The sequence below is a fragment of the Prionailurus bengalensis genome, chromosome D4 (assembly GCF_016509475.1).
Source record: "Prionailurus bengalensis isolate Pbe53 chromosome D4, Fcat_Pben_1.1_paternal_pri, whole genome shotgun sequence".
Lineage (NCBI taxonomy): Eukaryota > Metazoa > Chordata > Mammalia > Carnivora > Felidae > Prionailurus > Prionailurus bengalensis.
In genome coordinates this window covers 66,303,412-66,317,990 of record NC_057359.1, presented here as the reverse complement: position 1 = coordinate 66,317,990, position 14,579 = coordinate 66,303,412, and the positions used below count along the sequence as shown (strand labels likewise).

At 37.4% G+C, this 14,579-nt stretch overlaps 1 protein-coding gene across 1 annotated transcript; it reads right to left on the bottom strand.

Annotated features, from left to right (window-relative positions):
• Positions 1-468: 468 nt before the first annotated feature.
• LOC122474473 (olfactory receptor 13D1-like) lies at positions 469-1,806 on the bottom strand. Its single transcript, XM_043565361.1, has one exon. It carries the CDS (start codon positions 1,430-1,432, stop codon positions 494-496), a length of 939 nt encoding a protein of 312 aa, XP_043421296.1. The 5' UTR covers positions 1,433-1,806; the 3' UTR covers positions 469-493.
• Positions 1,807-14,579: the final 12,773 nt, after the last annotated feature.

Below are 14,579 nucleotides of genomic sequence, written 5' to 3'. Positions count from 1 at the left end.
TATTGATTCATCTTGATGAACAGCATCATGAACTTCATGGGAGCAATTAGCAGACCTGCTTATAGCTGGAAACCCAGCAGATAAGGCACTATTTAGAAGACTTACATAAGCATTTTATGTTGAAAAGAATGAGTCCCAAATTTGGCTTTGCAAACATACAAGCTATCATGATAATAGGTTTTGCAATTTCATCTTTGAATATAAAACACAAGATCCATGGGGCGCCTGGGTGGCACAGTCGGTTAAGTGTCCGACTTCAGCCAGGTCATGATCTTGCGGTCCGTGAGTTCAAGCCCCGCATCAGGCTCTGGGCTGATGGCTCAGAGCCTGGAGCCTGTTTCCGATTCTGTGTCTCCCTCTCTCTCTGCCCCTCCCCCGTTCATGCTCTGTCTCTCTCTGTCCCAAAAATAAATAAACATTGAAAAAAAAAATTAAAAAAAAAAAAACACAAGATCCAGTTCTCCACTTAGGATATGACATGCCTTAAGGCCTTTCATGATTTCAGTAAATTCAGGTGTCTGCCTAGGACTTTCTTCACGGCTTCTTTCACTTCTTTATCCTTCATGCTGTAGATGATGGGATTCAACATCGGGGTTACCACTCCATAAGACAGTCCAATGATCTCATCAGAAGTGTTTGTGTCCTTTGACTTGGGCTTCATGTACATAAAAAGGGCTGAACCATGGAAGAAGAAAACCACAGTCAGGTGGGCAGAACAGGTAGAAAAAGCTTTCTTTCTCCCTTCAGCAGAATTAATTCTCAGGATGGAAGAGAGGATAAAAACGTAGGAAATGAGAATTAACAGCAGAGGAATCACCAGTAAAACAATATTTGCCACTGTCATGATAAGCACATTGATGGTGATATCTGAACATATGAGTTTAAGAAGAGCCAGGATCTCACAGGTAATATGATCAATGACATTATTCCCACAGAAAGGCAATACCATTGTCAGGACTGTTTGCACTAAGGAGTTTAGGCAGCCTATGATCCAGGACCAAGCAGCCATGTGCACATAAAGCACCCTGTTCATGATGATGGGGTACCTCAGTGGGTTGCAGATGGCCACATACCTATCATAGGCCATCACAACCAGGAGGATACACTCAGTGGAGCCCAACCCAAGGGAGACAACCATCTGCAGAGCACAGCCAATGAAGGAGATAGATTTTCTCTCAGACTTAAATATGACAAGCATCGGGGGAATGGATGATGATGTGTAGCAGATGTCCAAGAATGAGAGGTTCCCAAGGAAGAAGTACATGGGGGTGTGGAGGCGAGAATCAAATGTGCTGATGACAATGAGGAGGCTATTTCTCAGCAGAATTATCACATGCATGATGAGGCAGAGCACGAACAGAAAAAGCTGGAGCTCTGGGTATTTGGAAAGTCCCACCATAAAGAATTTGGTCATGGTTGAATAATTCCCCATCCTTATGTGTCCATGTCACATTTAGAAAAGGACAAGACTCAGGGAAATTTAAATTTTTAATGTTGTACACCTTCACTTCCAGTATTGTATTTGTTTCTTGAAACACTCCTAGGAAGCAAAAGATGAGGGACATGGTATAAATTTTATTGATGATGGATTGTAGTAAGGCTTTGAGAAATCCAGAACATCTGAGGACTACACAGCAGCATTGTCAAGGCTATTAATACTCCAAGAGTTTTACTGGGAAGTGCCAAATAAAATTTATGACAAACTACTTTTAAATTTAGATATATAGGGATGTCTTTATTAATAGAAAATTTTAAATTAAAGCTGTTTTCTGATGAAGCAGGTCTCTATTTAAAAGATTATGTAGATCTAGCACCATATCATTTAACCTGAATATAAGTTCAGTAAACTATTCATTTTAGTAAACTATTCATTTTTGCTATGAGATAGCTCATAGTAAACTGGAAAAAAAGCAATAATTATTTGTTAAGTTGTTCTTCAATTTGACTTGAATAAAATCTGTTAGGTACCTAGAACAGCGGGTAGTTCCAACATTGCATATATATGATATAATCATATTTATTCTATGCAATATAATAATATTAGATGTATATTTACATATATATACAAAGATGAAAGAAGCTTTCTCTCTGTTCAAAAATAGTCCCAGAATCCGGTGGGGGGAGCATTTCTTAGAATTTAGGTCAAAACAAGAGAGAACAGAAAAAATAACGTTACCAGGAACATCAAATCAACCCATCAGGTAGGCCTATCTGAACTTCTTCATTTACCTTTGCTTTCACTTTTTCCATTTCCTCTTCAAATATGGTATCAAGGGAGGGTTTGTTTCTTCATGATCTTCATCTGCAACCCCACAAAAAAACATTTTACTAGGAAAATATAATCTTTGTAAAACAATGTGTGTTATGCAACACAACTTTAAGAAAAGTCCTTCAGCTCTTCCTCCAATCATATTGTTACCCCTTGATTCTTCTAATATAGAAATTATGGAGGTACTGCTGACACCCCACATGCTCTGCAATGGCCATGCTATTTCTTTCAGTCTCCCCATAATCCTACACTCTTTCTTCCTTATGCATTTGTACATGTTTTCTTAAGCTAGAAGGGAACCTCCTAACTTAGACATCACCTTTTCTAGGAAAACAATCTCTTTTTGTGAGGAGGATACTCCTTTTATGTATTGTCACAGCATCCTGTACTTAACATCTCTCATAGAATGCTTCATTTATTTATCTATACAACTCAAACTCTGCCTTATGTACTGTGGTAGGTAATAGAGATCCCATTGTGAGAACTTGTTTTTCAAAATGGAAGCTGGATGCAGAAGCTTATGACAGTTATTTTAAGCTTTTAAGAAACAATTTTTGTGCTATATGATATGTTTCAATATGAAAAAATATATGGAACATTTTACAAAAACATTTTATCAAACTAAAATAGCCTGTTATTCTATCAAGGATAGAACAAAACTCTGGATCAATATTACTTATGCATATATAATAATAATAGTAAATAAATCACATCCAAACTGTATACTAAAGTGATATAATTTATTTCATGAATTAATGAAATTCCAAATTAATAATTGAAAATCTATCAATAAAACACACTAAAGAAGCAGGCAAAAAACCAAAACACACGGTCATCTAACAAGATGCCAAAAAAGCATTTGATAACATACAATACTCATTCTCAGTAAATCCCTTAGATACATAATTAAGATAATAAAGATAATCTCTATCAAATCATTGGGCCACATAATTCAAAATGGTAAAACTCTGTAGTATATTTATAAAAGTAGTCAAAGATTTGTACTGGCACTATTATTATTAACTTTTTTTTTCTTCTGAATGATCCACCCAGTAGAATAGAGTAAGAGAAATAAATGACATTTCATGTCCTTTCATGATTCCAGTTTGGTTAGAATTTGAACAGTTGCAGCAAGTTTTTCTTTTTCTTTTAGTTCGCTGGAAGTCTGGTTTTTGTTGATTGCGGATCAGTCTGTATTTGTAAGATGACATACCTTCATGTGTTGTACAACCAACTCTTGGAGAACAGTAAAGGGAAAGAAAAATGCTCATGGTGTAATGTTACATTATAATAGGAAATTTCATAACAATATAAGTGATCACATTTTGTATACATGTGGCTGAAAAAGCAGCCACAGCAAAATATTAGTTTTCTCTGAAATGCAGTATTTGGAAGCATTATTAATATTCTTAATTTTTCTAAGTTTTTCCTCATTCTCCAAATTTTCAAAACATGAAGAATATATATTTTATGACTGTAAAAATCAGAAGTATTTAAAAATCCTCAACAATATACTAGCAAAAGAAATCCAGCAATACATTAAAAAAATCATTCACCACCATCAAGTGAAATTTATTCCCAGGATGCAAGGGTGTTTCAATATTCACAAAACAATCAATGCTTTATATCCCATAAATATTAGAAAGGATAAAAACCATATGATAATTTCAATAGACACAGAAAAAGCATTTGACACAGTACCGCCATTCATGATAAATACCCTCAACAAAGTAGGTTTAGAGGGAAAATCCCTTAACTTAATAAAGGCCTTATATGAAAAACCTACAGCTAGCATCATTCTCAATGGGGAAAAGAGAACTTTTCCCCTAAGGTCAGGAACAAGAAGGTTGTCCACTCTCACCACATTTATTCTACATAGTACTGGAAGTCCTCACCACAGCAATTAGACAACCAAAAATAAAAGACATCCAAATTGGTAAAGAGGAAGTAAAACTTTCACTCTTTGCAGATGACATAATACTATATACAGAAAACCCTAAAAGACTACATGAACAACTACTAGAACTGATAAGTGAATTCAGTAAAGTCAGAGGATACAAAATCAATGTGCAGAAATCTGTTGCATTAAAAAAATTGTTTATTTTGATAGAGAGTGAGCATGAGCAGGGTAGGGGCAGAGAGAGAGGAGGAGGGAGAGAATCCCAAGAAGGCTCCATGCTGCCAGTGCAGATCCTGACACGAGGCTCAATCTCATGGACTCTGAGATCATAACCTAAGCCAAAATCAAGAGTTGGACACTTAACTGAGCCACCCAGTCTCCCCTGTTGCATTTCTATACACTAATAATGAAGCACCAAAAAGAGAAATTAATAAAACAATCCCATTTACAGTAGCACCGAAAATAATAAAGTACTTAGGAAGAACTTAACCAAAGAGGTGAGAGACCTCTACTCTGAAAACTATAAAACACTGATGAAAGATATTAAGGATGGCACAAAGAAATGGAAAGACATTCAATGCTCATGGGTTGGAAGAACAAATATTGTTAAAATGTGCATGCTTCCCAAAGCAATTGACAGATTTAAGGCAATCCCTATAAAAATACCGACAGCATTATTCACAGAACTGGAATAAACAACCTTAAAATTTGTATGGAATCACAAAAGACCCTGAATAATCAAAGCAATGTTGAAAAACAAAACTGGAAGCATCACAGTTCCAGACTTAAGGTTATACTACAAAGTTCTAGTCATCAAAACAGTATGGTATTGGCACAAAAATAGATCAGTGGAACAGAATAGAAAACCCAGACATCCGCATTTATATGGCGAATTGATCTTTGACAAAGGGGGAAAGAATATGCAGTGGGAAAAAGACAGTCTTTTCAACAAATGGTGTTGGGAAAACTGGTCGGCTACATACAGAAGAATGAAATTGGACCACTTTTTTACGCTATACGTGAAAATAACCTCAAAATTGATTAAAGATTTAAATGTGATACAGGAAACCATAAAAATTCTGGAAGAGAGCACAGGCAGTAATTTCTCTGTCATCAACTGTAATAACGTTTTTCTAGATATGTCTCTTGAGGCAAGGGAAATAAAAGCAAAAATAAACTACAGCAAAATAAGCTTCTGCCCAGCGAAGGAAACAATCAAGATCAAAGGCAGCCTACAGTGTGGGAGAAAATATTTGCCAATTTCATATCTGATGAAGGATTAGTATCCAAAATATATAAATAACTGATACAACTCAATGCCGAAAAAAAACAAATGATCCAATTAAAAAATGAGCAGAAGCCATGAACAGACATTTCTTCAAAGAAGACATCTAGATGGCCAACAGACACATGAGAAGATTCTCAACATTACTCATCATGAGGTAAATGCAAATCAAAACTACAATGAGATACTACCTCACATTGCTCAGAATGGCTAAAGTCAAAAACACAAGAAATGATAAGTGACGGCAAGGATGTGGAGAAAAATGAACCCTCATGCACTGTAGGTGGGCAGTTCTAGCCACTCTGGAAAAACAGTATGAGGTTCCTCAAAAAATTAAAAATGGAACTACCCTACAATCCAGAAATCACACTACTGGGTATTTACCCTCCAAAATACAAAACACGAATTCAAAGGGATATATGCACTCCTATATTTATTGCAGCATGATTTACAATAGCTAAATTATGGAAGCAGCCCAAGTGTCCACTGATAGATGAATGTATAAAGAAGATGTATAGATACACAATGGAATATTACTCAGCTATAAAAAAGAATGAAATCTTGCATTTGCAGTAGCAAGGATAGAGCTGGAGAGCATAATGCTAAGTGAAAAAGTCAGAGAAAGACAAACACTATATGGTCTCATATGTGGAATATAAGAAATAAATGAGCAAAGGAAAATAGAAAAACCAAGAAACAGACCCTAACTATAGAGAACAAACTGATGGTTATCAGAAGGGAGGTAGGTAGAGGATGCGTGAAATAGGTGATGTGGATTAAACAGTACCTTTATCATGATAACACTGAATAGTGAATAGACCTGTCGACTGACTATATTGTACACCTGAAGCTAATAGAACACTGTATGTTAACTACAGTGGAATTAAAAACGTAATAAAAAAAATCAAAAGCATTTTTAACTTTTCCTTTTAAGGAAACAGTGGCAAGGGTTTACAGAATTCTGTCCTCAGTTTTCATTAAAACCCAAGAAAGGGTAAGAACAGTTCATGGATATTGGAGATTTTCTGTTGTTTGATTACACAGACTGACTTAAGCCATTTAATGTTTTATTTCAAGCAATCACTTCACAAATACATGCACTCTGAGAAGACACACTGAACAGTTCCAATTTTTGGAATAGGATTCTAGACTTCACCAGTTAGAGTGGTCCAGGTGGGCAGTATGGATAGGATGTACCTTATGAAGCACCCAAGTATATCAGACAGTAAAAGGTAAGGCAGAAGATAGAGTCAGTGTGAGGAGTATGGGGGATATTAGTGATTACTGTTACCTTGGCTTCTTTATTTCTACCAAAAAGAAGTGAAGTTTGTTTCTTGCCTGGCTGTTTCTGTCCATCTTGCTCTAAAAGTCTGTCTTTAGATTGATGCTCATCTTTGGAGATCACCTATAGAAGGAAAGCAAACTCTGCTTGAGGACTTGGATCATGAAGCATTCACCTTTCAATCCAAGTTCACCAAGAGAAAAGAGTAGAAGTTTGTAAAGCACTTGTACTCACCGTAACTTCCTGATTTTAACCTAAGGAGCTTCTTGAAACAGGCTGTGCCTCCTTCCCCTCAGAAAGAAATCCAATGCACTATGTGTTGCATTCTATGGTCTGCTTCAGCTAATTTCCCTTCCTGTTTATGAAACCACATATTCTTCATGATACCAGACATCCCTGGTGCTAGATCTCTGGTGCATATCTGAATAAATAGCAACCCCACAGTTGCTAATAATGAGCAGTAGTCCTCTACTTACAGCAAAGCTTCTTTTCATTTTCTTATATGGTGTTGAGAATTATCCTGGGTTTTGTTTCACATATCTGTGTAGAAAGAAAGAACACTTCTTTGTTGCTGGGATCTTCAGTGAACCAGGCTCACTGCTGGGATCATTGACCCAGCTCATCCTTTTCATGCTCTGACCATTTCTAGGGCCATATTACAGTGCATAGCTCTCTGTCTCTGGAAGCCTACCGTGTCCCAGTTCTTACTTCTTTGTTTCCTTAACCACTGGTAAAGAGATGTACTATGTTTATTGGAAAGCATGTGGATTGGAAGACCTAAACTTCAATCTTGGCTCTTTGGCATATTGGCTGTATAAACCTTGTGCAAAACATTATCTCACAGCATTATGTGCCATTTAAAATGGGGTTATGTAACCTAGTCTTAGAGTTGTTTTGAGGATTAGTGTAACATACCTGAACATCACTGGCATAGATTGAATGCATAACACATGTTAATTTAACCTGGTAATTTAGGCTGGTATTCATTTTCCATGATAAGGGAAAGTGATTTATTTGCAATGATGTTCATGTATATCCATGGTATTTTCTTCACCCAATAATTCCTTAATTTTTGCATTGTCTTATTCAGCACTTTTAAAATAAAATAACTTCTTGATTGAGGGGATCCTGGGAAGATGGTGGCATAGGAGGACTCTGGGCTCACCGCGCATCCTGCTGATCACTTAGATTCCATCTACACCTGCCTAAATAACCCAGAAAACCGCCAGAAGACTAGCAGAATGGAGTTTCCGGAGCCAAGCGCAGACGAGAGGCCCACGGAAGAGAGTAGGAAGGGTGGTGAGGCGGTGCGCGCTCCACGGACTGGCAGGAAAGAGCCAGGGCGGAGGGGCGGCCCACCGGCCAAGCAGAGCCACCGAGTTTGGCTTACAAAAGTGGAGGGGCCAGACAAAGTGTGTTCCGACTGCAAGTGGGACTTGACATCTGGAAGGTTATAAGCTAACAGCTCTGTTCGGAGAACGGGAGGGCTGGAGGACAACGGGAGCAAGAATTGTTGAGCCCCGGATGACAGAGCTCAGCTTGGTGGGGAACAAAGGCGCTCGCCAGCGCCATCTCCCTGGCCCATCCCCCAGCCAAAATCCCAAAGGGAACCAGTTCCTGCCAGGGAACTTGTTTGCACCACGCAAACACCCAAAGCTGTGCTTCTGCAGATCCATCCCTCTGGTGGGTCTGACCCCCTCCCAGTGCAGCAGGGCCCCTCCTGAAGTGGATCACAGAAGGAAAAGCGAGCTGAGCCTGCCCCTCCTGCCCCTGTGCACCTTGCCGATCCACCCCAGCTAAGACGCCAGATCCCCAGCACCACAAGCCTGGCAGTGTGCAAGTAGCCCAGATAGGCCACGCCACCCCACAGTGAATCCCACCCCTAGGAGAGGGGAAGAGAAGGCACACACCAGTCTGACTGTGGCCCCAGCGGTGGGCTGGGGGCAGACATCAGGTCTGACTGCAGCACCGCCCACCAACGCAAGTTATTCAAGACAGCACAGGGGAAGTGCCGTGCAGGTCTGCAACACTCCAGGGATTATCTAAAATGACGAAACGGAAGAATTCCCCTCAAAAGAATCTCCAGGAAATAACAACAGCTAACGAACTGGTCAAAAAGGATTGAAACAATATAACAAAGTGAATTTAGAATAATGGTCATAAAATGAATCGCTGGGCTTCAAAACAATATAAAGGACAGCAGACAATCTGTTGCTACAGAGATCAAGGGACTAAGGAACAGCCAGGAGGAGCTAAAAAATGCTATCAACGAGCTGCAAAATAAAATGGAGACAACCACGGCTCGGATTGAAGAGGCAGAGGAGAGAATAGGTGAACTAGAAGATAAAATTATGGAAAAAGAAGAAGCTGAGAAAAAGATAAAAAAAATCCAGGAGTATGAGGGGAAAATTAGAGAACTAAGTGATGCACTAAAGAGAAATAATCTATGCGTAATTGGTATTCCAGTTATGAGGAGGAAGAGAGAGGGAAAGGTGCTGTAGGTGTACTTGAAGAAATAATAGCTGAGAACTTCCCTGATCTGGGGAAGGAAAAAGGCATTGAAATCCAAGAGGCACAGAGAACTCCCTTCAGACATCACTTGAATCGATCTTCTGCATGACATATCATAGTGAAACTGGCAAAATACAAGGATAAAGAGAAAATTCTGAAAGCAGCTAGAGATAAACATATGCTTTATATGCTCTAACATATAAAGGGAGACCTATAAGGCTCGTGACCGATCTCTCTACTGAAACTTGGCAGGCCAGAAAGGAATGGCAGGAGATCTTCAATGTGATGAACAGAAAAAATATGCAGCCGAGAATCCTTTATCCAGCAAGTCTGTCAATTAGAATAGAAGGAGAGATAAAGGTCTTCCCAAACAAACAAAAACTGAAGGAATTCGTCACCACTAAACCAGCCCTACAAGAGATCCTAAGGGGGATCCTGTGAGACAAAGTACCAGAGACATCGCTACAAGCATGAAACCTATGGACATCACAATGACTCTAAACCCATATCTTTCTATAATAACACTGAATGTAAATGGACTAAATGCGCCAACCAAAAGACATAGGGTATCATAATGGATAAAATAAAATAACTTCTTAATTCTGAGTTCCCATTCACCTTTTCCTTTCTGGAAATACTTCTCTCCTCTCATTTTTGTCCTAATGTTCCCTATTAAATCTTCAATGTAGGATTCTCATCTCTATCTACAGTAGATAGCATGGCTAATTGGAATTTCAGTTTTCAAAGCAAGGAAAACATTCTCCTTTGTTTTTTCATCAGTGTTTCATTAACTTCTTGTGACAGTTTGCTGCTTCTCCTCAGTGAATTGACTGCTTAGTTTTCTTTTTAGAGCTAAAAACCTACAGTTGAGTATTCCACAATCACACACAACTATTAGTAGTGGTGAGGGAGAGGGAAGAACAAAGCTTTCTGCTCAACAGAACATCATATTATAAATTTTTATGCAATAGTAAAGTAATATGTCACATAAATACTTTTCTACCTCTGAGCCTTAAATGTTTATTTCCAGACCCTCACCAGTGGTTCTGGTAACCAATTTAAATCCTCCTTTGTTTTCTTCTAAGAGACTTTGTAATGCCAGAAGTGATTTAAAGTTGAATATTTAAATAGTATAGAAGGTAGTAATTTTTAATTACATTAGGGATGATGTTTCAAGAACTAATTATACTTAACTTTTTAAATAGTAATTTTTCTTCTCTGAATTATTACTTCCCTGACTATACAGATAATACATAGTATAGAAATTTGAGAGGTTCTAGAGTATCCAAAGGGAAAAATGAAAGTCAATCATAATTATAGAATAAATACTAAAATTTTGACATCTATTCATATACTGTATTTACATGCATAAGAACATACTACATTTCTTGACTTACTGGGTTTTTTTTATAATTAACAATATATAGTGTATGCATTTCCCTATATTAGGCAATTTTAATGAATTTCATTATATCTTTAACTGATAAATAGGAAAAACATACAAGAAGTGGAAATGAAAGTTTTTTTTTTTGTTGTTGGAATCTCAGCAACTTTCCACTTTTTTGACTTTTTGAAGGAATGACAAAGCTGGAGGACTGGGATTTTATTTCTTTCATTTAATTCCCTATGAGGAAAAAAGATGCACAGCCTCAAGGAGTATCCAGCATACTCCTGCCTTTGCTTCCCAACTGTCACTTATACTCTAACAACTTTCTGGCCCTTGACCCCACTGTGTACTTCCAGGTTTTAGTGTTTTAATTCCATCTACACTTCTCTTCTTCCAGCACTCCAGGATTGTGTAGGTCTTAATTAGAAGAGCACAATTCTATTCATATTTTAAGATTCAAATATGTGCCAGGATCTTTGCTAAAGTTTGATGCCAAATATGTTCACTCAGTGTTGTGGGGATACAGAAAAATGAAAAAGGCTCTACCTCTTTTTTTTTTTAATGTTTATTTATTTTTGAGAGAGAGAGCATGGGCAGGGCAGGGGCAGAGAGAAGGGCACAGAGGATCCAAAGTAGGCTCTGGGCTGATAGCATCTAGCCTGATGTGGGTGTTGAACTCAACAACCATGAGTTTATGACCTGAGTCAAAGTTGGATGCTCAACTGACTGAGCCACCCAGGCACCCCAAGACTCTCCCTCTTGATGGGAAGACTAGAAAAGTTCCAGAAGAGCCTGTTGTAGTAAAACTATCTGTGCCTGTTCTTGGACATTGAATTTGCTACAAGAATTGGTGCTTTGTTTTAGCAGAAAGTATTTTGGCAGGACTCAAATTTCAAACTCATCTGAGGTGGATAGCCACTAAAATCTCTGCTCACATATTTTAGGCTTAGATCTGCTTATGTGTAGTTAGGGATCATCCAGTATTTAGGCAGAGCTTATACAGAAACCTGGACTCCTATTCTCTAGCTGTCTCTTTTCTGTGTTGTTGTTGTTGTTGTTGTTGTTGTTGTTGTTGTTTGTGTTTTTTTTTTTAACATTTTTAACTGCTATGGTCTTCCTGAAATCTGTCCTTTGTTTCTTCAAGTCAAATTGAATTTTCCATCTGAATTTTAGTTAACCTCTAGTGATTATGACTTTGTCCTTCCCTTATCTTGAAATCACTAAAAGGGAAACTTACCTAGTGCTATTCTTTTTTACAAATGTTGACTACCCCTGTTCATTTTCTGAATGCTGTTGACTACTTCAAGAAGGCATTTTTTTGTTTGTTTTTATTCTTTTAATCTTTAACTTTTTTTTAAATTGAATTCCACTTAGTTAACATGCAGTGTAATATTAGTTTCAGGTTACAATTTGGTGATTCACTACTTACATACAACACCCAGTGCTCATCACAGCAAGTGATCCTCAATCCCCATCACCGGTTTAACCCATCCCCCACCACCTCACCTTTGGTAACCATCAGTCCTCTAGAGTTAAGAATCTATTTCTTGGTTTTCCTCTCTCTTTTCCCCCCTATGATCATTTGTTCTGTTTCTTAAATTCCACACATGAATGAAATCACATGGTATTTGTCTTTCTCTGACTGACTTATTTCACTTAGCATAATACTCTAGCTCCATCCACATCATTGCAAATAGCAAGATTTCATCCTTTTTGATGGTTAATATTCCATTACATATATAAACCACATCTTCCGTATTATAGAAAAGTCATTTAACATGAGATCTAACCCTTCTTAACAAATTTCTAAGTGTACAACACTATATTGTTAGCTAGGGGAACAATGTTGTACCACAGATCTCTAGAACTTACTCATTTTGAATATCTGAAACTTCATACCTGTGGAATAACAAACCCTCCATTTACTCCTGTTCTCAACTTCCTGGCAACCACCATTCTACTCTCTGCTTCTGAGTTTGACTATTTTATTTAAAAAAATTTTTTTTAACACTTATTTATTATTGAGAGACAGAGAGAGACAGAGCATGAGCATGGGAGGGGCGGAGAGAGGGGTGGACACAGAATCTGAAGGAGGATCCAGGCTCCAAGATGTCAGCACAGAGCCCAACCTGGGGCTCAAACTCACAAACTGTGAGATCATGACCTAAGCCGAAGTCCAATGCTTAACTGACTGAGCCACCCAGGCACCCCTGAGTTTGACTATTTTAGATTCATCATGGAGTCTGGGAGTATTTGTCTTTTATGACTGGTTTATTTCACTTAATGTAAGGTCCTCAAAGTTTATCCATGTTGTCACATGTGGTAAGATTTCTTTCATTTTTAAGACTGATTAATATTCTATTATATGTATATACCACATTTTCTTTAGCCATTCATCGTCCATCAACATTTAGGTTGTTCCCTCATCTTGGCTATTGTGAATAATGCTGCAATGAACATGGGAGTTCAAATATCTCTTTGAGATCCTAGTTTCAGGAAGTTGTAAAAGCCTTTTTTTTTGTCTCGAGTTTATGTTTGTTATTTACAGGAGAGTTGATTCAAGTATTGTCATTATTAGAACATTTTATTTCATAGAATATGTACATATTATAAATATGTACATATTTTTTTTATTTCCCACATTTATGTTATAAGTAAAATAAAAGGTTATATTTTCTTGTACTATCTTTATCTGATTATGAGATAAAAATAAAAGGATGGGGCAGGTTTCACTCTGGTTTTTGCTAAATAACTTGAATAACATGAAGACTATCTCTGACTTGAAAGTTTGATAGATTCATATGTAAAACTTTACCCAAGAACTACTAAATTTCAATTAGAAGTTGGTAAAAATAAAGATGAATTTTTATTCCATCTAAGTTACCAGTCCCCATGTATTCATAGATGTCCTATGGAGTTAAGAACCATTGCTAGAGAATATATATAGGAGAGGAATTTTTGTGTCATAGTGTATATGCATATTCATCTTTTTTTGTAATGCTTATTTTTGTTTTAAGAGTTTTTAAAAGTTTAATGGTTTCTTTTATTTTGGGATATATATTAATTTTTGCTAATTTTCCAAATTTGTACCCAGGTAGAAGTGCTTAAGAGCTCCTTTTGCACGATATTCTTGTTGATACTTAATACTGGCTTATTTTTAAATTATTAATTGAGTTTGGTTAGTTCAGAGAAGCATTTTCTAAGCCTCTCATAACAGTAGGTATTATTTGAAAGGTGTTGGAAATTATATGGGGTATACATGTGACACACTCTTCCTGAAGATGTTTCTATTTGGTTTTGTCACAAGGTTAAGTTCATGCAAATCTGTAGAAGGAAGCAAGATAGATGCAGCCAAATGTTAACCCAGTAAAGTAGTGAGGGTAGTTACTGCATGTATAAAGTCTACATGTGTATAAGGTGTTGGTGCATCCCTGTGCAGGTTCTTTCAAGAAACCTTTGTAAACATTGCTGAAGGAATCATATTTTCTATTCTATTGTGAGGCCACTAGATGATGGCACAGACTAGCTTTTTCTTCATTCTTTCTTTTTTAGTACAAACCTGTGAGTGGAATTATGGGATCAACTCCATTGGTCTTGCTTATTTGCTCTTTAAAACGTTAATACTCCAGTTGCAATGAATTAGATTTTGTGTATGTCCATATTATTGTCATAATTTAGTATTTAACTACTTTTTGGGTGGGCAGTATCACATTTAAAAATATTTCGGGAGCTCCTGGGTGACACAGTGGGTTACAGGTTCAACTCTTGACTTTGGCTCAGGTCGTGATCTCATAGTTCATGAATTTGGGCCCTTCATGGGGCTGTCTGCTGTCAGCACAGAGCCTGCTTCAGATCCTCTGTCTCCCTCTTTTTCTCTCTGCCCTCTCCCACTTGTTCTGTCTCTCAAAAATAAACATTAGAAAAATATTTCATTTCTCTTATTAC

What these genes read in the sequence shown, in the direction of transcription:
- LOC122474473 (XM_043565361.1), bottom strand. Translation starts at nt 1,432, where the DNA reads ATGGGGAATTATTCAACCATGACCAAATTCTTTATGGTGGGACTTTCC.